At 38.8% G+C, this 27,982-nt stretch overlaps 2 protein-coding genes across 5 annotated transcripts in view; one reads left to right on the top strand and one right to left on the bottom strand.

Moving 5' to 3' along the window:
- The first annotated feature begins 322 nt into the window (after positions 1-322).
- Positions 323-13,307, top strand: LOC309718398 (uncharacterized protein). 3 transcript variants are annotated; one of them, XM_082553575.1, is made up of 13 exons: positions 323-463; positions 558-613; positions 2,875-3,306; positions 8,598-8,645; positions 9,625-9,669; positions 9,867-10,241; positions 10,486-10,518; positions 10,657-10,707; positions 10,830-10,934; positions 11,781-11,879; positions 11,991-12,104; positions 12,266-12,365; positions 12,465-13,307. In XM_082553575.1, the coding sequence occupies exons 2-12, from the start codon at positions 569-571 to the stop codon at positions 12,326-12,328; spliced, it is 1,410 nt and encodes a 469-aa protein (XP_082409701.1). In that variant the 5' UTR covers positions 323-463; positions 558-568; the 3' UTR covers positions 12,329-12,365; positions 12,465-13,307. The 3 variants fall into 3 exon arrangements, with proteins under 3 accessions (XP_082409701.1, XP_082409700.1, XP_082409702.1); XM_082553574.1 differs by having other exon boundaries at positions 323-613; XM_082553576.1 differs by lacking the exon at positions 10,830-10,934 and having other exon boundaries at positions 323-613.
- gak (cyclin G associated kinase) overlaps positions 12,465-27,982 on the bottom strand; it is a 27,626-nt gene continuing 12,108 nt past the window's right edge. Inside the window, exons 10-29 of one of the 2 annotated variants that reach the window (XM_082553572.1) lie at positions 27,607-27,685; positions 25,530-25,647; positions 22,583-22,632; positions 22,295-22,443; positions 21,941-22,063; positions 21,698-21,831; positions 21,398-21,592; positions 21,162-21,279; positions 20,992-21,071; positions 20,624-20,817; positions 20,277-20,438; positions 19,988-20,154; positions 19,584-19,845; positions 19,293-19,487; positions 19,037-19,174; positions 18,823-18,921; positions 18,468-18,734; positions 17,928-18,076; positions 16,578-16,754; positions 12,465-16,393 (exon numbers count right to left, since the gene is read on the bottom strand). In XM_082553572.1, the coding sequence (XP_082409698.1) occupies positions 16,292-16,393; positions 16,578-16,754; positions 17,928-18,076; positions 18,468-18,734; positions 18,823-18,921; positions 19,037-19,174; positions 19,293-19,487; positions 19,584-19,845; positions 19,988-20,154; positions 20,277-20,438; positions 20,624-20,817; positions 20,992-21,071; positions 21,162-21,279; positions 21,398-21,592; positions 21,698-21,831; positions 21,941-22,063; positions 22,295-22,443; positions 22,583-22,632; positions 25,530-25,647; positions 27,607-27,685 (2,958 nt within the window). In that variant the 3' untranslated portion in view covers positions 12,465-16,291. The remainder of the gene's footprint in view (positions 16,394-16,577; positions 16,755-17,927; positions 18,077-18,467; positions 18,735-18,822; positions 18,922-19,036; positions 19,175-19,292; positions 19,488-19,583; positions 19,846-19,987; positions 20,155-20,276; positions 20,439-20,623; positions 20,818-20,991; positions 21,072-21,161; positions 21,280-21,397; positions 21,593-21,697; positions 21,832-21,940; positions 22,064-22,294; positions 22,444-22,582; positions 22,633-25,529; positions 25,648-27,606; positions 27,686-27,982) is intronic. The other variant, XM_082553573.1, reaches the window with a different exon arrangement.

Genomic DNA, 27,982 nt, shown 5'->3' with positions numbered 1-27,982 from the left:
ATGTATTCAAAAAAGACTGACAGAGGCTGTTTTCACTGTTTTCTGCACAAGCCTGACTGTATTTTCCTCTTGTGGTTGTTCTGTCAACAAATATGGCTTTTAGGTTATAATGATTGTTGATGTTTTTTGTTCTTTTTATGTTTATGTTCTGTTCCAGAAGCGACACATTAAAAGTCTCACAGGACAGAAAACTATAGATCAAGTGCGTCGGTGTTCCCATTTGCGTCAAAGTATTTCTAACAAATCGAGAGGAGGGGGTGTGGCACCGCACAACCTCGCACCTCTCTCTCTCTCTGCTTTGATGGAGTGGTTACATAACAGAACTCGACATCCAGCTAGGCAGACCAACTCCAATACAAACAACTGACTGAGCTCTCGTGCGCGCGCGCTCTCTCTCTCTTTCCTCTCTCTTTCTCCACGCCCCTATCTTTCATCCAAGTCCTCCTATAGGTTCGGTACAGAGGTAACAGAAAGACAGTCGGCTTTATAAACATCCACTTTGTTCACTCTGCCTCTCTGCTTGTTCCATTTCTTTGGTTTATCCTCGTTCTCCTCAGCACGCACCAAGATGCCCAGCAAGAGAAAGAAGAACAAGCGTCGTATGAGAAGGGTGGTAAGTGGTGGCATGCGCACGTCAGGCGTTTATTCTTAAATTAAGTATAGAGTATTATGGGATTTCTTTGTTCAATTCACTGTAAAATAATGGTCTGCAAAAACATGGATTTAAATGTAAAATACGCCTTTTTGCCTCTGTGAAAAAATGAATGAAGCGAGTGCTTAAATTGTAAAACAAATTTCGTTTACATTTTCTTTCCTTTTTTGCACATTATTTTATTTTTGTTATACTTAAGTCAGTTTGGTGATTGTTTGGCAGATTTCCACTTTGTCGTTGCTTCTCTCAGACGCTCCGTAACCCGTGCGTAAAATCTGGCGACGACAAAAGACCGTACCAAAAAGGTACCAAAACTGGACCTAAATAAATAACATATAAATTTCACACATATTTTTAATTTTGACGAGCATGCTTCTGGTTTCTATATTAGAAGAAAGAGACAGAGAAATTGTTGATTTTGTGCTCAGCTCCTGTGCGCAATGGATGTTCTCGGTGCGCTCTGTTAAGGTTACGGATAGAGATTAAACGTTTATGCACATCTTGAATTTCTTATCATAAAATGCGATAAGTTCCATTTTCTAGTATTTTTTAAATATACTACGAAATGACCACTTGCCTGTTTTTCATGTTCTGGACCAAAAATACAGTAAGCCACACAATGCAGTGCAGTACACAGTGTACTTCAATACAGTGCTGCTCTTTGTAATTCAGTATGATGAATTCGCTTTGCCAGTTGTACGCTAATTCAGCCGAATGACTGGAGACATGTAACTTTTCAACATTCAGTGCCCAGAGGAAAAGGGGTGTGACAGAAAAGGTGTGTGTGGGTGTGTGTGTGTGTGTTGGAGGGGTGGGTGTGGAGGGAGATCAATGACGCCATACTCCATAACCCAATACTGTTCTTTAGCATATGTTTAATCATTAACAATGTATATTAATAAAAACAACAACAACAACTAAAAAATAAAAGCATGCACTGATACACTGTTGAAGCCCAGTCATCCAGCTCTGGTAAGCCTTTTCAGTGCAGACTTCTTCTGGCATCCTTCCTCATTGCCTCTGCCCCTAACCCCCACCAAACTTAAGCTTCTGGCTGGCTGACCAGTGCATGACTCTGAACACCACACATCTGTATTTGGTAATGTGTTGACTGAAGGAATGTCTTGCCCCACTTTAGCCAGAGTGGACTCTGTCTCTCTCATTCTTCCACAGTCTGGCAGTGACAGATGAAAATGACCCTTAAAGTCATTCACAATTCAATTTTATCATTGCTTTACCTCAGAGGTATCAGAGCACAGGAAGCGAACGTGTTTTTGGAACTTTCAGACATATAGCTGAATGATACTCAGGTCACATATGCCTTTGTATGTGTGCATATGTGTGTCAGTTTCACAAAGACTGAGAAATATGGTTAAAACTTTTTATCATTGGAAACAATGTATTACTTTGTCATAGGGATGTTTACAGGTGATTTATGGGCAAAAATCAGAAGTTGTTTTGATTGTGTCTAGCTAGATACTCAGAGATATATGCGCTTTCATACACATGAGCTTTTGGCTTACAGCATGGGTGCAGCACTGCGAATACCTTACTGGCCTTCAGCCTAACAAAAGCATTTTCAGGGAGTGATTGTAACCTGATTATAACCTGATTATGATGTGATTAGCCCCACTGTCTGGCCCGCGGGGCACCCATCAGTGCTGCTGACTCGCACGGTTTCCGTTCCCGCTTCACCAAACCTGTCAGGACCGGTCTGATTCAACTAATTAGCTCCCATTATCTAACTAGCTTTGCTGTGTCTACTCCCAGTTTCCCCCTCCCTCTAGTGGTCTGTACTACTAAAACCTCCATCAAAGCCTGAGGGGGTTTTGTCCAAAGCTAAAAAATATGTTGGACATGGCTGGTATGGCATGGCTGGTATTCCTGGGTGCTAAAGTGACAATAACATCAGTATCTGAACACGATAAAGCCTCAAGAACATCTATACCTCATACACTGTCATTTGCCTTTCTTTGTATTTCACTTTTATCTTTTATTATCTTGTTTTACATACTGAACATGTCTTTGAAGCCATTATAAATGAAGTGTCACTTTTGTTTTGCTTGGAAAGGCAAATGTTCGCAAACTTTGTATTTTCATGTTATCATGAGCCAACTACATGTCAGGGTTAAGATAACTGTATGCCCAAAAACTTAAATAATGCCTCTCATACTACTATCAGAACGGTAATCAGATGTTATTGTGTCTTTCCTGCCCTGCAGCAAGCCCAGAGAAGAGCACTTGAAGAACAACATGCTGCCAATCCGCCGGTGAAAGCCAGCCGGGGGATTGCAGTGAGTGCACCCCCTGCAGGAACCACAAAAAAAGCGGCTAAAGCTCCACCTCCAGCTCCTGCTCCTGCTCCAGAAAAGATCTCACGGTCCATTCCTGCTGCTGTTCCTACTGTAGAAACTCCCAAACTAGAACCAAAAGCAGAACCTGTTGCAAAGCCCATTCCAGATGAAGTACAGGCACCAGAGTCTGAGGTTGTGTTGTTGGAGCAGACTCCAGTGACAGCTGAGATTGAAATCCCAACACCTGTCACTGTAGAAGCACGAGCTGTTGAGACTCCATCAGTGAAGCCCTCTACAGTTGAAGCTAATGTAGTGCAAGAGCCTGAACCCAAGATTCCTGAAACAGAACCAATAACTGAGGTAAGAAACAGATATCGCAGCCATAAGTCTCCCATGTGCCTCTGTATGCAGAAATCTAAACTTAAATCATGTCTACAAATATTTCCAACATTTCGCATGCCAGAGTCAACAGTTCTAATGTTTCACCCGGCATGGGGATCACTGCCTCCGCTACTGCAGCTATCCCACCTTAGGGAAAGATTGATCGTTTGTCTTTTCTGGTTTTAACGTCAGACATTATACATTAAGCTTCAGTCACAAAGCCCTCGAGACCCTCTGACAACTTTGGGTGAAATTTGTGTTTAACGACCTGGAAAGTGATTTCTGGAGGTTGCTAATTCTAAAACTTTTACTATAAAGGTGAATGGGTTGTGTTGTACTTTTTAGTTTCACTACTGCTTGGTGAGTAGTTTACAAACAAGTGATCGTTTTCCATGCACACTGCTAGTAGCTTTGACAATCTGCTAGGGACTAAAACAATCTTGGTCGAGCACCATATACCTCTTTGCCATTGCCAGCAACCATTTCCCAACTGGTTGCAGAACACACAGATTTCCCTACAGGCCAGCAGTTGTCTGGGAGCTGCTGACCAATCTCTAGGTCTGAGTGAATGGGGCTTTAGCAATCAGCAACTGTCAACATCTTCTACAAGCCTGGTAAGTTGCAGTAAGAATCAAATTTACCAGTGTGCACGTTTCATCAGAAATATAGTTCTATGGACATATGAGTGAATGAGGTCCACTCATAGGTGAATGAATGCTTCCTTTAAATGAATGTCACTGGGATCAAAATTACATATTGTTTGTATGAGATTATATGGAAACAGGCTGTTTTTGTAGATGGTTTCTCTCTATTTCTCTGATGTTGCCAGGTCAAATAGTATTTGCTGTGTTTGGGGCCTTATGGGAAAAGGGAGCTGGAATTGTTGGAGGTAGTGAAGCGAAGGGAACAACATGTTCTATTTAGCAAAAAGGTGGAAAGTAGGAGAGAGACTGAAACACTGGGAACAACTTTTTAAATGGCCATTATCACCTACACTAAAACAAAATAGTGACTCTGAGCATGCATGTTTTTTGTTGTTGTTGTTTTTTGAACAGGCTTATTTGTTATCACAGATATTGAGTTTGTTATCAGTTACTTGTTTTTGGTTACTATCGTGTTGTGAGAAAATCTTTAAAACGTTACATCGTGTGCATTCGTTTTATCTTTGCCATCACATAATGTGGTTTTGAGTCCGAGAAGATTGTGGATACAATTAAAAAGCTTACAGTATATGGATGGCTGTTGTCAGTTAATTTTAAATAGTTGCAATTTTTTCTGCAGTTTTCCTCTATGCAGTAATGTTTTCTCAACATTGTTTCTAGCTCATCTATAATTTACTATTTGCAGTTTTAAATTGTAAGTTGAGCTTTGTGCCTTGTAGCCATCTTGCACATATTTTGTGAACAGGATGTTCTGTTTTAGTCAGTAAATTGCACATGCATGCAAATCTGTGCGGCTTCTCTTCCAGCAACTGAGCAGAAACCTTTTCCCCAGTATTAACTGGGCTAGATTTCAGCCCTACTCTACCCTAGTTAGATAAGCAGTTTTAAAAAAAATGTCTGGATAGATAACAACCAATGGTGTACATGTATATGCTCACATGTGTGCCTAGCCTAAAATAAGAGGAGAGAGGCAGTGCTACAGTATTTATAGCATGGCCTTTTGTTAAGACTTCACTCAGAGTTACACTGTTTCCCAGTTTTCCAGTGGGTCCATCTTATTCACTTCACTTGTGCCATTCAGTTAGGAGTTCTATTTGTAAACCCTCTATGGGTTATGCCCACTGAACCTTACAGGCAGCATACAGACATCTCTACAGAATGACTGCCTGCCATTGTGTAGTTATACTGTAGTGCTGTGGTCATTTCCACTGTCTCAGGACTTTGCTTCCATTCACCATGCCAGATTCAGGTCAGATAACAAAAACTGGACATTTATGCAAAATTTTAAATGTATCATCATTGACTGTCATTCTAATAATGTAATATTTAATGTCTATATTATGAACTTTTTTACATTTTGAGACAATTTGCAAGTTATTCTGTTGAGATTTATCAACGTTTGTTCGCAGACAACTTTTTCACTTGCACTGTTAAAACTATGACTTTTATCTGTAACATCACAAGTCCACAGATGGTGACAGTTGGTCAGCTGACTGACCAAGAGGTTTAATGGGGCTTTAACTCAGGTGCCCCTTGGGCCCAAGAGGCGCCCCACCACCTCTGGATGTGGCTGCAGAAAGTATAAACTCACAGCGGATTCTACAGACTGACTGAGTGCATTTACATTTTTGTGGCCTGAAGCAACAGTCAGTGCAACTCACCCTCTGTGTAGGCTGAACATTTTGTACCTGCTTCCTCTCCTATGTTCTTCCACTCCTCTCCTGTCCAATCTGCTACCCCTCTTTTCCTCATAAATCTGCTCTGCCTCTACACTTTCTAGCCTCTCACCACTTTCTTTATGACTATTTCTCATCCTCTTCTGCCTTTTCTCTTCTCCTTCTCATTTTCTTTCCTTTCCTTTCTGCATGCTGCTTCTCCTCACTTCTGTTAGTATTCTCTGTCAGCTTGATCCCTTATGAACTCGTGTGATTTGAACCTTTACATGTTCCATGTCTAATTGATTCTTTGCTGGGTGGGCTGAGAGCTGGAGAATACTGAATATTTAATTCAATGCTGGGAGGAAATTTGTCTGTTTGAAGTGTGTCTGTATATGTGTGTAGTTTGACCTTTAAAATGAAGAAAATATTGTACATACAAATATCCCATCCCCTGTAAATGGACCTATTATGCTCAATTCTAACTTCATGTTTTCGTTCCATCACTAGTGATGTTTTGCATAGTTCACAGTTCCAAAAAATAAAAATTATCTGTTATGAATCATTTCTAATTGATTTAGAAAGACTGTTGAATTTGATCTTTGTGCAAATCCATTTAGTACTTGCTGTTTTGTTGCTGGAAGAAATTGTTCGGCATGTATAGACACTGTGCAACCACTGCTTTCTTTCCTCAGAGGCTAGGTTGATAATCTATCAGAGTTAAATAAAAAATTGTTAAAGTTACTGTGTTCAAAATCTCACAACTAGATGTCAGTAAAATGGAGACTGAAGTCATCTGAATTCTGTTTTCTTACCTCTCCCAGTTCAAATGCATAATCCTAGCTATGGTAGCCACTGTAGGACAAACAACTCTGGCAGTAGATCATCTGTAGTGAGCATAGGCTGTCAGTTCCCTGTTTACCTCTGCTGGTGCCTATGTCTGTTTACTGTGGAGGAGGCAGTAAAAGGAGTCCGATATGACTTGAAGCTCACTCCTCTCTGATGATAATTATTCTGAGGTGAGTTAGCATGAACATGAACTTCTCTGTTCGTTAGCATTGCTGTATTTGCCACTGTTAGTGGAATTTTGTTTGAAGTGGATCTATGATTGTTGGACTTGTTGTTGGACATTACTTGGATAATATTGGTCTACAACCAGCTGCTGTTGTTGTTTACCTGGCTTATTGACAGTACCTGGCCAAAGACAGTAGGGTCAAACATCTAATCTGCTGACAATAAGTAATTATAATATCTGCACACATAAAAATGCACATTTTTGAGCGTTTGAGTGCTGGCCAGTTCAGGAGATGAGGCTTGAGATGAGAAAGAAGTCTGACATTTTATGCAGGTCATCTTGTCGCTTCTTTGGTGGAGGGGACCCCTTCTAAAGAGGTAAAAGATAGGTACGATTCTTCATATCTTGAGTCTGAAGATAGAAATATGAATTAAAATTTGCCTTGAAGGTGCACAAACCAATACGAGTTCTTTTTCTCCTCTGTCTTTAGCGTACGACATATGTGGCCAGTCTCTAGCCACATATATAAATTAGAAGGAAACACGATGTCCATTTCGGGCGGGGCAACATGGCGACCTCCAAAAACCGGTGCCAGTTCCCTTGTATTTTCAATAGATACATTCAGAATTCATGAGCATGCATCTGTTTCTTTAAGGACATAATTATACACTTAGCAATGTATAATGTACAAAATTATTTTTTAATGAAATAAAAAAAATTTTAAAGTTAAAGAAATGACAGTACCTGGAGGATGGAGAAAAACGTGGAGGTAGTAAGATATCTTTGAATGTTATCAGGTTGTCGTGTGTCACTCAATGTCCAAATAGATCAGTTTGAGTGATTCTGGACAAAAAAAACACTCATATTGCTGATTAGCAGCCTGCAGTAGACTTTGCCCTATATTGAAGAAGAACTGGCACAAGACAGACTAAATAATTGAGTCAGACTATGAAGATTTAAAATATTTATACGCCGCTCTCTGTGATTGTCACTATAGCTCAACACACTTGGTTGCACAGTTGGTGTGCCACTGGCCATTGGCAGCATGGCTGCAAGATGGAAAAATATGGATGAATTCTATCACTATGTGAGCTGTTTGGTGAATCATTGTCTGGAAAATAACCGCGCCTATGAGTAATATAACAATATTGTGATGTGAATAATAAATGGTTGCAAATCAGTGTAAACTGCAAGACATTTATTGTATTTTGGTAAACATGTAATCATTCAAACACATTTCAGTATTAAAAATATCTGATTGTTTTTCCAGTGGCAACATGTTCACAGTATGTAGTTTATAATAAAAAGATGGAACCAAACATTTTTAATATTTAAAATTTTAGTAGTTTTGTATTGAAAGGATTTGAGGGAGAACACAGATTTCATGATGTGAATGTGTTTTCTGTTGCAGGATTATACAGAGGGAAGCAAAAAGAGGGAATAACTGTTTTTCATGGCATTGGGTTGTAATACCCCTGTAATTGCCCAGCTACAGCTATGCTCACACAAAGTGTAAGGGGAGTGCGTATGTTTGTGTTTGTGTTTGTTTAGAAAGCCAGTCCAAATTCCACTTCTAATTTTGGTAAATATTTCCATTTTTGGGTACAGAAAAGACTCGAGCTGCAGTTTATCCTCAGGCCCATCACAGCTACAGATCTGCCACATGAACCGTTTTATAGAAGATTATTTGGCTCTGGGCACATTTTTAGTACTGCTGCATATGGGTGTGTGCCCCTCCCAAAGCTCAACCTTTAAAAAGTCAATACTGGCTCCAGTGCAACAAGAGGCACATATTTTTAACTGCCTGATATACTTGTTAACGTATCCCAGAGTGCCTTTTTTCAGGTTATGTTCTTTTTTTCCATCTACACTCTGTTTTGTTGGATGAAGCATGTGTATTTTCATGTGAATAAACTCTTTAACCTCTTGTGCTCATAGGTCACACCCTCATCTGAAGCTTCAGTGGTTGCTGCCTCTGAAACTGAGGTAAATCAAATGTGTATTTTTATTCACATACACCCTCTTTTGTCTCCATTTAAACCAAACACTAGTGTGTTATATCTTTAGGCTAAGCCAGAAGCAGACTAATCATGTAACAGTTGAACAAAAGCTGAACTTGATGATTTACAAGTGAGCTAGACTTTGATTTTTGAGCTGCTTATGTAGATACTATAGAACATTTTTCTTCAGTGGGAGCTAAAAGAATTGGCACATCATGGAAATGGAATTCTTAGGTTAAAGGTCCCCCTGGAGGCATTTTTCACACAAACATGCTCTGTCAACTTTTAATAGACAAATAAAGCACACTGGTTTTGTTAATTAGTTGCAAAAATTTATAGTTTAAAAAGTAAAATGCATAGATTAAATACAAAGTTTACATTTTACAGACACATAGATCTGTGTATGTGCTGGTTTTGCTGACTCCTAAACAGTTGCAGAAATGATGGCATGCATAAAAACAGTCTGACGCACAGTTTCCACTCATATTTTACAAGTTCATAGCAGCAGTCACTGAACAAGAAACAATTCTTTCAACAGAAAGGTGTTGAAAACTCCTGTGACTTAAGCCTCACATCGAATAAATAGCAGCTACGCTTTTTCCTTCAGGACAATTTCCTCTTATGCAAGCACTCAGATCACAATCTGGCTCAAGAACAAAAGTTTTCAGAGAAAAGAATCATATTTTTCTTTACAGTTTCATTGATCTGCAAACAGCTTAATATACGAACGATATAAATGAACTGAGAAATGAGAAAATGGGAATCAAAACAACCCAAGATTACAGTTATTCGGGCTTTTTATATATCATACACACTGCAGTTGTAACTATTCATTTGAACTGCAGGAGTAAACATTATGATAAATGTGATAGATTTAACCTTTAACCGTGTTCTGATTAATTCAGTTGTCAGTCATTCATAATGAAAGTTGGCTGTTAAGTGTCCTTTTCTTGGTTCCTTTCCAGATTCACACAGTTGATTCTGCGATCATAAAAACTGAGACGCAGGAGGTAAAACATGTCTTGACATTAAAATTGCATCATCATAACGACAAAAATGATGGTATATTTTAAGTAAATGTACTTTTGTTCTGTATGAACTGTACTCTTTAAACTGACAAAAAAAAAAAACAAGAGTCACTGTTTCTTCTCTCCGGTGTCGTGTTTTATGTTTTCTAATGTGCTCTGTGTTGATTTTGCACATGGAGACAGAGGATAAATGTGAGAGACCGGAAGAAGCTGAGGCCCTGGCAGAGAAAGGTGCTGTGACTGAGGTCGAAGTGGAGGTGGCTGCCACAGAAGATATTGCCGTACCAGAGCCTGTGACACGAGCCTCTGAAAAAACAGTGGGAGATGCAGTTAGCGGTGGCCAAGTTTCTGCTGAAGGAGAGCCTCCTCTGGGCAAGGTGGTTACAGAGACTGTTGCTGAATCAGTGGTGGAGGTTGTCACAGATGTACCTGAGAGCGAACGAGTGACTGAAGCGGCTGTCAGTCCTACAACCCCAGCTGCTGAAGATGGTAAAGAGGTGTTGGCGGAGGAGAATGCACCCGAAGTCCCTTCTGAGACTGCTATAAAAACAGAGGTGACACCTGATGAAAATACTTTCTTCTTCTCTTTTTGTGTTTTTAGTCTTTACAAGAATACATTGACTTTTTCACATTTTGCAGCCATCTTCTGTTTGTATAGCATGTGTCCTATATATTAATGAAAGGTTTGTCATAAGCAGAACAAACGATCACAAGGGTAAGGTTTTTTTTTTCCAAAATTTAATAGCAAAGACTAAAGATACACTCTGTCCTGTTTGTTTTTTTGTTTGTTTACATCAGCACACTCCTGTTGATTCTGTGGAGGCGGCTGCAGTGAGTATTTTTCCCTCTCTGTCGATAAAAAAGTAAAGTAGAAATTCCCTTATTACTTGTGTTTTAGATTATTTGGCAGCTTTTGCATGGAAAAAAAAGTACAATCTCCATATATGACATAGCAATGTGTTTCACAAGGTACCTGACACCAGCCCTGAGGCTACAGCACAAGAGGCTAAACCCAAAGAGGTAAAAAGATTTTAAATGTAATCCTCAATACAGAAATGTACTGCTCATATGCTAAAAACCATTATTTTAATTATTTTACAAGAACAGTTTTCTCTCTTATCTTGTTCTCCTTTGACATTCAGGATGCTGTGGCAATGCTGATTGATGCCACAGCAGTTGATGAGTTTGTTGTGACAGAATCCGTCTCGGCAGTAGAAGTTGCCACTGAGTCTGCTGCTGTCCAGCAGGTGACAGCTAAGCAAACAGGAATTTACCAGTGTACATATGAACCGTTCAGAAAATCACTGAAGGCTGATCAGGTCAAATAAATTAACTGAAATTAAAGGAGGCTTACAAGTGACTGACACAAGAAGGAAAGGCAAACATTTATAGACTAATCCTGGGTGTTATTTATGGTAAAGAAGGTGGGGATATGTTTCTCCATCATATGAAGCAATCTCATTGCTGGAGTGCAGTTTAAATGTATCTTGTAGTAAATATTTAAATGCTTATGTACTGTAGTAGTATTATTATAGCGTGATGCTAAATTAAGTGTAGTTCCAGGTAATGAAATTAGATTTTCAGACTGTGGACATTTAGGGTCCGATTTAAGTCTTTCTTGAAATCGTATCTACACACTTGAGACTACAGAATTAAACAAATAAGGAATAAGAACATAAAAATATATGGTTAAAATGATACATTAAATTATAATACAAGGATTTATTTTTTTTTAAAAACGTTAAAATTATTCTGGGTTTTTTTGTTAATTATTATGAGCAGTTGCTCAAAAACCTGCAGTATAATGTTCATGATAAAGACAGAAAAACTGCCGTTGTTCCTGTTGTTACATTTGAACACCATGTCACAAGGATGCTTTCTTCCTTTATTTAAAATTGTGCCCAGTTGGAGTGTATTGAACTTGAGTTTTAAATTATTTGGGTAGCTGGTTCCATCCTGATGCATTATTTTCATTGTAAGTAATTTTTCTCTTTTAGTCTGTTCAATGGAATGGGCAGGAGGATTTTACTGTGTTTCATTCAGAAGCTCAATTTGTTTAGCCATCTAACATACCCTTCTTCTGTGGCATTTAGGAAATCTTACCCGTGAATGACACTTTGAGTGCCCAAACAGACTCCGTGGATGTGACAACTTCTGAGTTTGAACCTGCTGCTGCACCTGCAGAACACACGGTAATTATACTTTCTTAACATTCACATACTGTAGCTTTGTATGGAACGCTGTCTTCTTAAGCATATATTTTGGGAACTTCCCTTAGTTTTTCTCTCTCTCTTCCTTTACAGGATGCCGCAGAGTCAAAATGTCTGGACAGGCAGTCAGAAGCGTCAAAGTCAGAAATCCGTGATGTGGAATGTCAGATGGAAATCTCTGTGGAGTCTGTGCAGCTCAGTTCAGTGGTAATACTTTTTTTTTTTAAGGAGCATTGTAAATTTACTGAGTAGAATTAAAGTTAAAAATGAGACATTTCCAGTATGGCTTTTCTAAGGTATTCAGAGATGAGCGATAGCTTAATGTTATTAGTTGTTAGTTGACATTGTCTTGTCAATACTATCAACAGGAGATGCCAGTGGAGACGGCGCTGAATGCACACATTGTTCCAGAGGTCTCTATCGAGGGCTAGAGCCACATCACAGAGATCAGAAGATCTATTTTTATTTGTAAGTCTCTCAAAGTACATCATTAACCTGGACTCTTATTATTTCTTTTTATTTTATTTTTTACTTTCTGATCTTCAAATGACTCAGTGTCTCTTTCAGAGTCCCCATTTTTTCTTTTGGAGGACTCGAAGCTTGCAGGGAGACAACCAGCTGACCTTTTCATTTTTTAAGGCTTAAGACCGGACTGCCAGGAAATCGAAGAGACATCCACACTTTGAAGTGCCTTTTCCTGCCCTGGTTTCTGTTATAACATCAAACCAGATGTCAACATGCAAAAAATGTCTGCATTCAAGGGAGCAGAAGAATAAAACATATTGTGGCTCCTTTTATACAGCATTTACCCCCAAAACCACGTACAATGATTTTGTTTTAGCAGTGGAAGCAGAAGTGCCGCAGCGGTGATAATTCTCTCAAATCATACTGGACAGGCTCTGATATTTGTCAGCACGTCTCCATCTCTGTAGAACATCTGCTTCCACACATGCATGTAAATACTGTAGCATTTAAGAATGCACCTCCAGTTTTTCCTTAGGCCCATTTTCAAAACGTGTTGTTTTTTGTTACTTGTTTCAAAATCACTGACTTACTGCTTAGTAGTATTTTTCCACCATATGTGATATATACATACAGCTTTTTCTCTGTCCTTGAACTGTCTCTGTCTCAAGTAAGGGCCAGCACTAAGGTTAGTGTGATGCTAAAACTACATCCTGAAGTTTTAGGTTTACTGGCCACTGGCAGATTTTGAGTGGATGAGGTCAGTTTCTGATTCTTTCTTTTTTTTCTTTTCACCTTTTCCTATTTGCAATTCATCGTATTTAGACAACATGATGTGCTACAGTTTCATGTTGAAGTCTGTGTTCTGGAGGGGAAATGTAATTGGGTTGCTGTTGGGCTGCTGATGGGCATACCTAAACTTTGAAATAAAGCTGTACCTGATTGGGATGTCTGCATTTTACTTTATTATCAGAGAATCAGTCAGTGCTGGACTGACAAGAACTTCAATTTTAAAATCTTCCAAAAACGAAACGTCTGTATAGGGTTTTATTTTGTGACTGTTAAAGAACTTTATGCCTGTTTTCTCCAGAAAATTATTAGTAAAACTCTTTTTTTTTTTTTTTTTTTTTTTTTTATCTCTTGAGAGTGCAGCTGAAAAAGACAAATAATAGAGGGACTAAAGCTTCAGAAATTGCATTTGGGCCAGAAGATGTGAAAGAATATTTGCAATAAATAGCATGAAGTCTGCAAGCTACTTCAACCTGAGCTGCACGTCTTTGAACATGGCAACAGTAACTCAACAGTAACTCAAATAAGAACAGGAAACAGGTTACAGTCACCAAAACTGGATAGCAGAAGATTGGAAAAAACACTTCCTGGTTTGCTGAATCTCAATTTCTGCTGCAACATGTAAAATCTGGCATAAACAATGGATCCATCGTGCCTGGATCCCTTCTTCTATCTTCTGTTGTTGGCTTCTTCCAACCGGATAAAATCCTGGCTTCAGTTAAATATCTTTCACTTGTGTTTCCTGGAGCTCCATCCTGGATGCATGCCCAGGCCTAATTAAAGTTACTTATGAGCTTTTCCTAATTTAGAAGACTATTTGGTTCTGAATGTGAAGGCTCCGCTTACCCCACCAAAAAAGAAAGAAAACAACCAAATATTTGCCTCAGGTCAAAATGATTTTAATTTTTTTGTTTTTGCAATGAAATCTACATTCATATTAGTAGGATGTAATTTGGTACAGCACACTGCCGATGCGATGTGTAGTTTTGTTTTTGTTTTTTTGCCATCAACACTCTTTATACTGTTATGTCATATTGTGGATGAGAGACTCAAGTAAACTTCAAGCATCAAAATAACTTTTACCTCTTTTCATTTTGCTGGCCCCCTTGTTTGAATGGTAACAAAATTTCAAAATAGAAAACAGAAGCAAAAATTTGAAAAGTTGTTTTAAGAGAAAAAAAAAAAAAAAAGGCAAATGAATGGACAACTGATAAGCACATAACAATTGAGAGGATATATATATTTGTAAAAGCACATTCGTATTGATATTTGATACTTTGGAATGACAGTAACAAAGAGGCTCACTGTGATCAAATAACCACTTTCCCCATTTCAACTCATCACATTCCACTTATATATATATATATTAGGTCAATTTGTGCCATTAATATGCACGAATACATGTTACCAACCCCTCCTCCCTCCCTCTCCCCCCCAAAAAATAGTAATAAATAAGAAAACAGGTGATTTGATTGGTCCATGAGGTAAAATGTGAAATACAAAGAAAGAAAAAAAAAAAAAAAAAAAGGGAAAACAAGGTAAAATGAGTTGGAAAGAGTCGTGAACCAACAATAATAACAAAGTGCGGGACAGGCTGAGAATTAAATTAAGAAGAAAAATGTGGTTGCAGACAAGAAAGCATTTTATCCAACAAGGTTTCTTTATGTTCCACACACCCACACACAACCATTCACACAACCAGCCATGAAGCTAAAAAAAACAAAAAAAAAAAAACAGCTCTCTTAACCACCTGATGGATAGTACTTTCATATTTACACTGAAGTGATGATTAATCGACAAACAGACACAGACACAGAATGGACCCCCCCCAAAAAAACAAGAAAACACAGAGCAACTAGGTTAAATCACCATTTTCTCTTTTTCGATCCTTTAGTTACTCCTCTTGTAAAAAACAAAACTAAGGTGGGCGAAGTTTAAAGAGACAGAGAGGGCTTAATGACAGTTACGATGGAGATCCCTTCTCCATTTCTGCTACAAGAAAAAGAGCACTTCATCCAAAAAAAAAGAAAAAGAAGAAAAGCTGCTGCCCATGTGGACTACCCTGGTTTAAAAAAAAAAAAAAAAAATCAAACATACTACCTCAAGTTGTTTAGAGGTCTGGTGTAGGAGAGCATGCAGTTAGCTACATGGTGTAGCTTGAGTGGGAGGGATTAAAAGAGCACTTCAAAAACAACAGACTGCCCACTTGAGTTTATAGCATGATTTAACATCAATCTCAGGAGTGTGTGCAGCAAAATAAATTAGAATGGTACAAGCAGCACTAGTAGTGTTCAGCAGGCAATTGTCTGGAGAACAAACTCCAAAGAAGCCTTCACCCCTGAAGGTGCAGCAGTACAGGTAATACAGGTCATTTTCAATAGATCTTATGTTTAAAAATCCTGGGGAGATTTAAATCCTACTTCTGCATTACTGCAGGATCTTTATAAAAAAAATCCAATCCCTGCTACAGCAAGTATGATTCAGCAGCAGCATTGGCTCTTTTGAGGCAACTAAACATAAAAACTTATTTTTCAGGACAACATTTTGCAAACGTTCATGTTGGCTGACATGCTAGCTATTTTACAGCCACACTCAGTTCAGGTTTGCCACTCAGCTAAGGACCGGTTGTTTGCACAAGTGTCGAGCACAAATGAATTAACTATTCAGCTACAGCTAATGTATTAGTGTTGGGGTGTTTTATCTGAATATCACTATCATGATAGTCGTCTTGATAATTTTAGTCCTTGTATTATCTGATTTTGTTCCCACTTTGTCTTCTCAGTGATTGTTGTTTAATCCTTCCTCCTGATGTTTGCAGCACCACTCAGGCAGTCATGCAGGTAGGCAGTGAGTTTAAGACCGATCACAATGTTTATTTAACTGGCTGTTTATAGACCAGCAAGGAAACTTTCATTACAGCCAGACATGAGGCAAAAGGTCTTTTTTTTTGATCGAAGAAACAGAAGAAAGTAAAGGAGGGGGGAGGGAATGGAAGAGAGGACACCTCTCAGAGGCTTTTTGCCCCTAAGGCCCAATGTGGGCTCAGTCCTGTCCAATCTGGCCCAGTCTCCTGTTTTGTTAGGCCAAATCCAGTCCGGCCTGGTCCGGTCTGGTCTGGTCTAGCTGGAATCCAGGCCAGGATTTTAGAAGAGTGCTTTGGATCCCTGGTTCTCAAACTCTGACCAGGCGTCGTTCAGTTCCATAAAGATCATCTTCGCATACTGTTCGTAAGGCTGGCCCGTTGCCTGAAGAGAATTCAAAGGTTTGGAGTTTAATACTGAATTAAAAACAGAAAAACAAGAGCATTCATACTGAAAGAAGACCGTAAACTCATACTCGAGATTCATCTCATTTCCTGTTGTTTCACAAACAGAGGAGCTGCACCTTTTTTTAAGTTTTAAAGCACTTTCACAGTATTTGATACTGTACCTTATCAGGATGGACAACCAGCACAGCCTTCCTGTAGTATTTCTTCACCTGGTCAGCTGACACCAGGTCTGCCATGCCCACAGGCTTCCAGCGCGTTTCACCCTCCCACAACACTGTGTGTAGAGTTGACAGCAGTGCTCGGATGTTTCGCTCCTTCCCTTCGATCCAGTCCAAGATCTACAGCATGATAACAAAACAAATCTTTACTACTTGGAGGCTACTGTATGAGTGAGCTGATGAAAGCAGAGTTTAACCTGCCAAAAGGCATCCTAGCTGTACCCAATCTTATTGTTGTTTAGTAAAATCACCTGCTACATGTGTGACGCAGTATGCAAAAACGTGGCCAAGCCCAAAATGTTCATTAACTCAGAGATGTCCAATTCTGACCATTCTTTGAATCACTCTTTTTTAATAACAATGCAAACAGATTTTGTAATAAAAAAAAACAAAAGACAACTCTACCACGTTTCCAAGAAATCAGTTGATTGCTCACAGTACACACCGCATTATTAGCACAGGCTAAAGATGGAAAAGTCACCAGTAAGGGGACAATTTTCACTGGGTGCCCAGGCATGTTGAATGATGATTTGGAGAAAAGTAGTGCACTGCTGTTTGCAGTTCATAAACAGATATTGCATATAGATGGGATGACATTGCAAACACTGGAAAATCTGGTTGTTTTTGACATTATCATTGCTTGACTCTTTTTTTCTATGAAACCGAGATTCTTGGTCGTCATCCTTGGCTGGCTTTTTGTGTCAGTGGACAATGGTGACTCTTTTCACAAGGATTAGATTTTTCTCCAGGGCCACACACTGTGTGTTTGTAAGTGTCCAACATGCCCTTCACATATTCTGCCACAAGTCTCTTAGCTCATCCTCCCATCATCTCCTGTTAGCCCACCACTACTGCCTAAAAAGTGACTTTCATTGTTGTCTGCAGACATGAAACAGATGAAACATAATAAATCATATTTAACAGCTGAAAATTTCAAGCCATTTCTAAAGATCTGCCAATTTTTTGCTGCCTTTAGACAAGTCTCTATCATTTTTGTTGATGTTATAAAAGCTTAATTAGTTGGTTACTGTTTCCAATTTTATGCATTCATTTATTTTTTAATAATTTAATTCTATTATATTTGAATGTTTTTGTAAATGCATTTATTCACTTCTAATTTTTGCTTTCCTTTTTACTGTAACCATGTTTTTAGCACATTTACCTTTTAACTCTTATGGTTGCAGTCATGGTTATGTGAGTTTTAGATTTTATTTATATCTTAATGCACTTCTGTTTTTAAATGTGGCATATAAATAAAAGTGACTTCACATATGTGTTCAGTTTGCTACCTACCTGTAATTTGAGAGGATCCATGTCTTTTGTGATCTCCTGTCTCCTCATTTCAGCAATGGTCCTTGGTCCCTTCTTGTCAGGTTTAGAAGCAAAACCCTGAGTTGAGAGCAGATCCCCGAAATCATCCTCCTTTACCTTTGGCTTGGGCCCTGAGTGTCAGCAGCACAGATAAAACGAAATTATTTATGATATGGAAATTTTATGGGCATTTATTAGGGTTAGTCATAAAATGAGAAGCCTTTTATGAGAAGACCAGGGAAATATAAAATAATAACTGAAAATCAGCAAAGTAATGAACATAAATATTCCAAATTCCATCTTTTTAGTTTCCAACCTCTGTTTTAAGCTGCTGATGGTCTCCCCTGCTTACTGCTAATTACATACAGTGCAAGGCAAAATTCTGGACAAACTAACTGAATCAATCGGTTTTCTACTCATTTTTAATTTTCTAAATTATAAAAACTTAATTTAACTTTGTAATATCACCGCTATTGTTTTGTTCAAAATAGATAACTAGTATTGTAATCATGTCTCTCTTACCAAATCCAGGCCCACGAACTCCTCTCTCTTCTCTCCCACCGATCACACTGGAGAAGTTAAGGTTGTAGTTGGGTTTAGAGGACTGGGTTCCTGCAGGCTGAGAAGCTGAAGACCCTTTGGGGCCAGATCCAGATATCCAAGGTTTGTTCTGGGCTGAGGTGGGTCTTGCAGACTGCCATGGCTGAGCTTGAGGCTTAGCAGAGGAAGAAGAGGAAGAAGGACCCTTTGTGCTGAAGGATGGCCCAGAAAGATTACTGCTGGAGGAACCTATAGGAAAAAGATGGAGATGAGATAAATGTAAAGGCTTATAAGATTGACAGTCTTCCTCTTTTATGGAAATAACTCCTCAGCTTACCTGAGCTCCTACCTGGCAAGTTGGAGCTCAGGTTTCCTAGGTCAGCAAAAGGATCAAAGGTCTGAGACTTGGCCTTTGACATGGATGGCATACCAGAAGCTAAAATGATCAAAATATACAAGTCAACACTTTTATCTGGTTTCAATTTTGATTTTGGCTTTAAATCTCAAAATTTTTCAGTCACCAAAAGATCTGTAAGAAAGGTTTCTCCTACCTGTGTTGGTATAACTTGGTTTACTGGCAGTGGTGCTCATGCCAGCAGTGGTTCCTTTTGCCCAGCTGTCCCACCCACCCAGCAGGTCTGGTTGGCTGGCTGATGATGTCATTTTAGGGGTATCATTTACAAGCTTATCTGTAATAACACAAACATCCTAAGTGTCAACAATGGACTCTTTCCAGTGTAAATACAAAATGTTACCAGAAGAAAGAATATGAAATCCAGCTGGACGTCAAGGAACTGATGTACTTACTGAGGTTGAAGAGGCTGGTGTTGGAAGCAGGAGTGGCGTTGCTGTGAGCTGAACCAAATCCACTGGTTGCTGAACTATCAGAACCCAACAAGTCTCCAAATAGGTCTGGTCCAGAGGCTTGTCGAGATGAACCAACGCTGGAGCCAACACCAGAACCCGACCCCATCCCAAACGGATCAAAAAGATCCCCCATGGCTGCAACACAGGCAAAGTGACAGGAAATATTTATTAAGTGCAACCCAAGAAATCTCAGAATAATGCAGTAAGCATGTGTGAAGCCTCAGCTTTTACGTTTTTGGTCTGGTGTGGCTCCACTGGCTGGCCCACTGAAGAACAAGTCTTCCTGCACTGCTCCAGTCTGACCAGCAGGAGGTGCAAATAAGTCATTGAGGAGGTCGCTGTTGCTAGAAGCAGCTTTCATTCCTCCCTGATCTCCGTGTTGTGGAGCAGAGGACGAAGTTGAGGACATGGTTGGAGGTTGAGGGTCACAGTTCAACCCCAAGAGGTCAGCTGTGTCTTCAGGAGGAGCCTCCTGTGTTGCAGGAGAAGCCGTCTGAGAGGAGACAAGGAAACCAAGAAAATAAAGAAATGCATGGATGCAAGAAATAAAGAATTTTGGTAGTAATTAACAGTGTGATAAACGGGGTAATAGTTTATTGATAAAATAATACAAGCCAGCCAAAGATTTTCTGCACCTGAAAGTCAGAATCAAACAGCGGCTCGCTGTGGTCACGTGACATTGGCTCTCCACTGGTGGCAGAGTAAGAATAGGACTCTCCTTCTGACTGATCACTCAGATCCTCCTGGTCATTCATATATCCTCCTTCTTGACTGTCTGAGGCATCCTGAGCGCTACGTACATCTATAATCACAGGAAGCTAGTCAGTGAGATTTTCCAGAGAGAAAGGTTTGTAAGAAAATGCTACACGGATTAATAGAATTACACATTACAGATTAACAGAACAGAATATGACAGTACATTACCTTCCCAGTCTAGGGTCTGGAAAAAGTTGCTGGAATTAGTATCATTGCTCATCGGAGACTCTGGTTCTGTTGCACTGGAGCTGTCTGGGGTTTGAGCTGGCTGGGCCGACTCCGAGTCATAAAACGCTGAAGAACCTGGCTGACGAGGCAACTCGGGCTTACCTGCAGTGATAAAGGATCCAAGTTTATTTCATCTGTAGAAGCAAACTTAGAAGAACTTAAAAGCACCTTAAAGCCACGTAAGAAGTAAAACATCTAATATACAAATAAAATAAACAGATGACAACACTTTTTACCAATGCTTCTCCACTACTAAACTAACATTCAGGCCAAGTAAAGCCATGTACCAAATTTGCTGAGGATCTCTTGCTGCTCATCACGAGAGGAGAAAAGGATCTTGGGGTTGAGGCCTTTGGTTTGAAAGCCCTCCCATGGAGGAGTCTTGGTGCTGGGCCTGTCCCTGGGTTCAACCTCAATGTCCAAGTTGACCTGGAACAAGTCTGGGTACTTCTCCTGGATGTCACAGGCATCCAAATCATACCTGAAAAACAACAAGCAGATAAAAAAGAAATAATGAAGAAAGTATAGTTTAAATTACTTGTTACAAGCAGTGCAGCTGTAAAAGTTTAACAATGAAGACCACATTCAGCTGTTAATAAATAATAAGAAAATATAACCTGCAGCAGTATGTTATGGATCAAGACAACATACGTACTTGGCAAACTTGACAGTCGTTGCATTTCTTGGTACAAAGCCTGTGTGGAACTGGATCTGGAACATTTTCATGGACGCCATCTGAAAGACAATTATAAATGCTCTGAAAAGTGCATTTCTTCATATTCATTGCCACCTCGAGGCTTTAAGCAAGGGTGTCTGTATTTATACCTTTGCCTGCAGACGTCCTCCCAGCGTAGATCTTGCATGATAGATCACCACCAGCACGTCTCCTTGAACGGTAACATTGAGAGGAATCTCCGCTTTCCCATCTTCCATCTTAAAATCCCTGAAACATGAGATTGTGAGAGGAAAAGAGTAATATACATGTTAGATTGTTAAAATAAAGGGAAACTTGTCAGGCCATCCTTGTACAAACCAAAAAAAAAAAAAAAAAAAAAACTTACTGCATCCTGTCATACTCCTGTGATGTGGTGAGCACCCTCTCGTCCCCAACGTAGACTTCGCAGAATGGCCGGCACCCATTACGCTGCTTGTTGAACAGTGGCACTGGTGTCATGATGATGGAGCGAATAACTACAGGCTTGCTGTGAGGGATGATGGGCTCCTCTGCCATCATGTCACACATATACTCTATATACCTGCAAAATTGAGATCATGTAGTATTTGATACATGACCTACTAAGGATGACCAACACACACCAGTCCTCTTTTCTACACATTTTAACTTGAATATTTTTCAATACCTCTTGTGTGAAGGTGCTATGCCTGGTGGACAGCGTTTCATTGAGAACATGTAGACTGCTGCCTCAGCAGTGGTGAAAAGGCGGCAAAAACACAGGAAGGAGCAAACTGCCACTGCTGATGCTGCTCTGCCATCCTGCACACAGAAAGGGTACACATTAAATTTATGACAGGTGACACTCCATTCAATTTGACACCATGTACTCCTCTCTACAAGCGCAGGCTCAAAGGACTGACTTACTTACCAGACAGTGTACCACACAGATGTTCCTCTGGTCCTGTTTGAGCCATAGATGCATGTTCTTACATACGCTGTAGAGACTGCGGAGGTTAGGGGCACGACGCAGCTGCCAATTACACTCTGAAACCTGCGCGCGCACAAATAATGCAAATTACTGAAATAGTGACGTAACAAGGACACATGCTTCAACAATAGCTACTGTTGTGGCAATAATAAGCTTATGCATGACAAAAGCACAGAGAAACACTACTATACCTGTGATCATTGAGAGTAAACAAAGTATAACACAAAGCTATAATTTAGCCTTGGTTTAAGTTATTTCCCACACCAACACAACCTTGTATCACAAAGTGCATACCCTGTTGTGGAATCGAGAAGGCCTGTATGATCGTTTGGAGAGGTTGTACACAGCGTAGTGGCCAGCATGACGTGAATCGAGGAACAGACGGACATCCTCAATGTTGTTCTTTATCGCAGACTCCACCCCTTCTGCTGGGAAAGACATGACTGCACGCGCACACACACGTTCATTACAGGCATGTATGAATCGGGTAACCAGTGATGCTATGCTTGTTCTGTAATATTAAATTACTTGACAATCAAATAATAGTCACTGAATGCTAAAGTGTTCGGGCACTTTACCTACCTGCAATTCTGGAGGTGATGTAAGAAATATCCAGGTCCCCTTTGGCATAGCTGTAACAGAAATGACAAGTGCCGTTATAAAAGCAGTATGTAAACAAAGTTAGAAGCATAAATGATACATTTAAGAAAATAGAGGAAATTAAACTGGTGATTAATGTCTGGGAGACTGGAAAAAAAAAATCCAACGGATGCAAGCTGGACAAAAACTTTTCAACTCTGGTTTTGAATCTCAGATGTTGAAATATTATTAACTGAAAATATTAATCTCTGCCAGAGCAGCCATTCAGTACAAAGTTTTAAACAGTTTTGATGAATATTGCCTCAATAATTATGCAAAATCGATTAAGACAGTCCCCAGTTTATCCTTCCGCTGAGTCTTTATTATAGCACAAGCATTTGGCAGATGCTTGTTGTCAGCATTCATTACGGCAACTTTCATTACTACAAATAGTGAGTATTAAGTAATACTGGCAGTAAAAACTTATGTAGTTAGGTTTCATTGGATCTTACTGCACATGCAATCATACTGGAACAATGACAACAGGTAAAAGAACACAGCCTGATTTCTACTGCACAGTTTAGGACAGACAAACAAACCATAGCTCAGTTTCTTTGCTTAGCCCATCTATGATGATTAAATTCATCTGTATTAATCAGTATTAGGATAAATAGATGATGCAAATTAAGACATATAAGTGAAAATGATATTAGGTAAGTAGTGGAACCATAATAAAACTTCCAACATTCAGTCAAACAGTCACTCATACTTGTATACCACAGCCTACATATAAAGTTGCGATTGCAATTATACATTTGCAACCCATGCCGAAGCTACTTTAATTAAAACAATATGGACATTCTGAGTTAAGGTAAACCCTAAAAGGAAAAAGACAGCCAAAAAACAAAAGCAATAGCAAAACATGCAACTGAATGACAACTTAATTAAATGTGATGATTCAGATAGCAGATAAAACGGGTTTGAAAAGAGAAATGTAATAAAAAGGTGAAACAGATGAAAACAGTCAAATGTAAATTAAATAGCCTTTTTGATTTTTGAGCTGAAGTTAAATTAAAAGTAATACTGGATATCATGGGATTCTCCATGTAGATCATAAAAGCACAGCTGAGTCAAGCTACACCAAAACTCCAGTGTCAAAACGACAGCTTCCTGCAGTCATGTGACTTTGCATTTGTTCTCCAGCAAATATGCAGTTGTATTGGATGGTTTTCTTTACCTTCCTTGTAACTGTCATTTCTTCATTACATTTCAGTAAATGGAATATTTCAAGCTGGATGCTTCTTTTGGCCTACTTTTGTATGGATTCATTATCTTCAGTTCCAGACATAGTTACTCAGCAAGTCCATAGTTAAGTGTTGTCACATGGTTTGAAGAATCAGAGACGAAGGCTCAGGCTTAACAAGTCATTTAAGCTCTATATTGTTTGTTTAATTACTGCTTAATGTTAAGTCCATGACATCAGTTTTATACAGATATGTAAAAATTAAATTATTTTTAACATGTGAATTTTTTTATGGATATGTTAGTGGAGTTATAAGATAAAAGTTATCTAAAAGTAAGAAATCAATTGAACTAAATGAGCTATCACACTTGATTTGACAAAAATAACAAGCAAAAATCAAAAGGTTGTTGTTGTTTCCCTCAGACAGAAAAGAAAAATGCATATTTTTTAAACTTTATAGCAAGAAATATGATTGCTATATTAAGGGCCATTTAATTGAAGTTAATGAGTACTTTACCCTTTTAATCGAAGGCCATCACTGCTATGCTACCAATTCTAGTTATCTTTAAACAAAGTTCTCATAAAATGAGTTTACATTTGCAGAAAATAGTTTCCTGGAAAACTCACGGACAGTGAGTCTGCCCTACTGTGTCATTCGCTGATATAATTTTCCAGTTATTTCACCAATATATATGGGAATTTGTCCATTCACATCATGCTCTGCATTCACTCAGTTGAATTACTGAATGTGTGATGTTAGGATCAGAAAGCTAGGATGGTGGGCACTGAGCAACAGAAGATGTGCAACATTTCTTTCCTACTAAATCAAGCACACACTACAGAACAGAGTAACGCATGGACTGACGCATTCCGCTGACCCATATTTACCTTGGGTTGCTAGGAGATGGACACATAGTGGGACCATGAGGGTTTGAGACAGAGAGGAAGAAAAAACAAACAAAAACAAAACAAAAAAACAAAACAAAATCATCAAAAAAAGTCAATGGCAAAACCAAATGAGACGGCAAATCTTTAAAGATGCGGATAATGGGACTATGAAAGGAACACTTTGCTGTTTAATCTTTCTATACCTTCAGCAATCATTACCATTTTCACTGGCCAGTGCAGCCAAGTGTAGCAGCCCAGAAAATCCAGTGACTTGCTTGTATAGCAATGGTCAATAAAGGGAGGACAGATGAACTGTGTGTCATTTCCTGGGACCTTACACATGAAATCTGAGTGTAGAACCACATTTTTGACCAGCAGACAACAAAATGTTCCTTTTAAAGGTAAATCTGGGATCAGGGTATGAGTGAGAATGAGACATACGCAGACAACTGCTTTCACATTAGGCCTTTGCAACTATGATGAAACATGATAACAGATGATGACATGACTGAGAAACAGTATTGCTTAAAAATGGTTGCCATTTGCTGGATGTCTGAATTAAAAATTTGTTATAGGACCAAAAGTGCATCCTTTCATTACGGGAAATTCAAATTTGTCAGTGCCAAAGTAAATACCGTAGTGGAACTATTTTAAGTTATAATAACCAATGTCAAATGTGAAAAGTTTAACTGAAATGTATGTTAACTCCCAAAATAAAAAATACATACATAATGATGAAGATTAACTGAAAGACATATGACAAAAGTGCAAAATAAATAAATGTAGCAATAATACTCCCGATAACGAGAGGCTTCTTACCTAGCTACTGACTGGATGACCTTGGAGGAAGTATCCTTTATGTTTGTCAAAAAGCGTTCTGTTCCTCCCTTTAAGATATCAAACAGGCCACTGCCAGACTGATCGGGGTCATATACACCTATAAGAAATGGTGAGGAAAAGAAGAATATGGTAAATATAATGACTTTAGAGCGATGCCTGAGATTAAGCACTTACAATCGGTTTGGCTGGTGAAAGCACACCCAGCACCTATTAGCTGCAAGAGGAATGACACTTGTGACAAATGATCATGCACATATAAATACTTAATTACATTCTGGGCTTCATCAAAAGGGCTCAAAAGGAAGCGTTTTACCAATTAATATTTCAGATAAAATCAGTTTATTTTAGCTGCAATGCAGCTGCCTGATGCCGAGGTGCAACAACAGGCAGTTGGAGCCACTCCTCACAGGAAAGAGCAAACATATTCTGCCTTTCGACAGATGGTTGACAGGTAGTGCAGAAATCCTCTTAGTGAGTGGACAGGAGACAGCTTGCAGGTCTGTGTGTGTGTCTGTGTGCGTACAAGTCTGTGTGGATATTTATGTGAAAAATAAGCCTATTATGCTCACTGAGATAAACAGACAGACACAAATATAATTTTCCCAACGAGCACTTAGAGCTTATGCTATAAATAATCTAAATCTTCTTCCAAAAAAAACAACACGTAAATTAGTTATTTTTATATCCTTCATGATTTACTTCATTTAAATGAGACGTTATTGTATGGTGGGACAGTCACACTGTTGCATACTAATGCATGGTCTCTATATGTAATGTTTATTTTTTTCCTAAGGTGCATTTGAATCAAATTATCTTTTGCAACAGATTCACATACAAAAAAAACAAAAAAACAACTTGAAATCTGAGCACACCACTATCAGCCGTGATATAAACATTGCTAATTATACTACACAAGAGGCTCTTAGCAGGTTAAGGCTAATGATACATCAAAATTAGTGTGTTACAGATTGAAAAAAATATTGTTGAGAAACATTTATAGTGACTGTCTGACTCATTATGCCAGGAACCTGAACAGATATTGTAACAAGTAAGAGGATTTGTTCTACCATTAAAAATAGCTGGTTTCCTGACAGTACATCATACTGGGCCCTCGTTCAGACAAAGAGGAACCCTTTACTGATCTCACAGGACTTTGTATATGCAAGACCTGGCATGTGTATGAAATGTGTCAACAGCTGGATGGTGACTAACATACCAGCTTACCGTGTTTATTGCGTGACTTTCAGGGATACGGTTGAGAAATTAAATGTCATGTTCAATCACAGCTCAATGATAAACTTTATAGGAAAGATGTGGATTTAGCAGTTTCTAATGGTACCTGCCCACAGGGGCATTTTTCAACAAAAGGAGTCACGCATTTTCTCACCAATAGACATTTGACTGGTGTTCTACCAAACAGCGACTGACAGGTGCTCTCTCTTTCTCTCAGCCTTCTACAATCAGGCCTGAGACCTGAGTACATTTGTGCTAGGGCTGTTTGTGCAGGGATTTTAAACAGAAACCAATAAACTGGCTTGCCTGTGAACGTCTATCCGAAAAACAAACCAGCCAGAGTTGTTTTTTAAACAAATTTTTAAAAAAAGGACTTATAGAAACCCCGCAGGTGCTCAATCTGTGTTTGTTTTAAAATCAGCAACAGGTAGTTTAGAGGATTGCCTAGATGTTGACGTATGTAGGTCATTACTGATTTGCATTATGTGGTACAGAACTCAACTTTAAGTAAATGAGCAGTAGGCAGTTTCTCGAAACATAATGCAACTCTACTAAAATGCACTGCACAGCTGGTTATACAGATCATGAATATGAAATGTGCAAATAAAGATGTTGTGACATTTCCATTTAGGAAAGAATGAAATATCAATAATATAAAAATATCGATAATAGTGTTTTCAAGAACTTCAGTATTAGTCTCCTATACTTTAGTGTTAACACCTGAAACAAATAAACAAAATAAAAACACAAACTAACAAACACTGACCCAAAACCCTGTCATACAACAACAACAACAAGAAAATAAATGTAAAAAACAATTTACCTGCATTGTTATGGCTGTTGTGGATCTGCATTGATGGCTGTGCTCCATTGTTGCCAAAACCTCCGTTCTGCTCCAGCAGCTGCAGACATTCATATCCATCATACACTGGACGCCAACAGTAATACGTACTTAACATTGCAACGAGCAGGTCAACAATATTTTAAAAAGTTATGATGAAAGAAAGATGTTCTGTGACCTGGACTGTCTGTGTTTAAAAAAAAAATACCCACAATGGCTAAACCACCCCGGGAAAGAAAAACATCATCGAAAATATCCAAAAAAAAGAAAAAAAAAAAATCCAAAAATATACAATTTTTAAATATATAAAATAAAAATGGAACTTGATAGAAAATGAACAGTCAGAGCGCCTTAAACA

The sequence above is a fragment of the Aulonocara stuartgranti genome, assembly GCF_965226115.1.
Source record: "Aulonocara stuartgranti genome assembly, chromosome: 12".
Taxonomy (NCBI): domain Eukaryota; kingdom Metazoa; phylum Chordata; class Actinopteri; order Cichliformes; family Cichlidae; genus Aulonocara; species Aulonocara stuartgranti.
Note: the sequence above shows the minus strand (reverse complement) of the source record. Positions and strands in the feature narration are given on the sequence as shown.

What these genes read in the sequence shown, in the direction of transcription:
- LOC309718398 (XM_082553575.1), top strand. Translation starts at nt 569, where the DNA reads ATGCCCAGCAAGAGAAAGAAGAACAAGCGTCGTATGAGAAGGGTG. An exon ending in TTGCTGCCTCTGAAACTGAG is followed by an intron (nt 8,646 to 9,624) that starts GTAAATCAAATG and finishes GTTCCTTTCCAG; the next exon opens with ATTCACACAGTTGATTCTGC. An exon ending in CTGTGCAGCTCAGTTCAGTG is followed by an intron (nt 12,105 to 12,265) that starts GTAATACTTTTT and finishes TACTATCAACAG; the next exon opens with GAGATGCCAGTGGAGACGGC.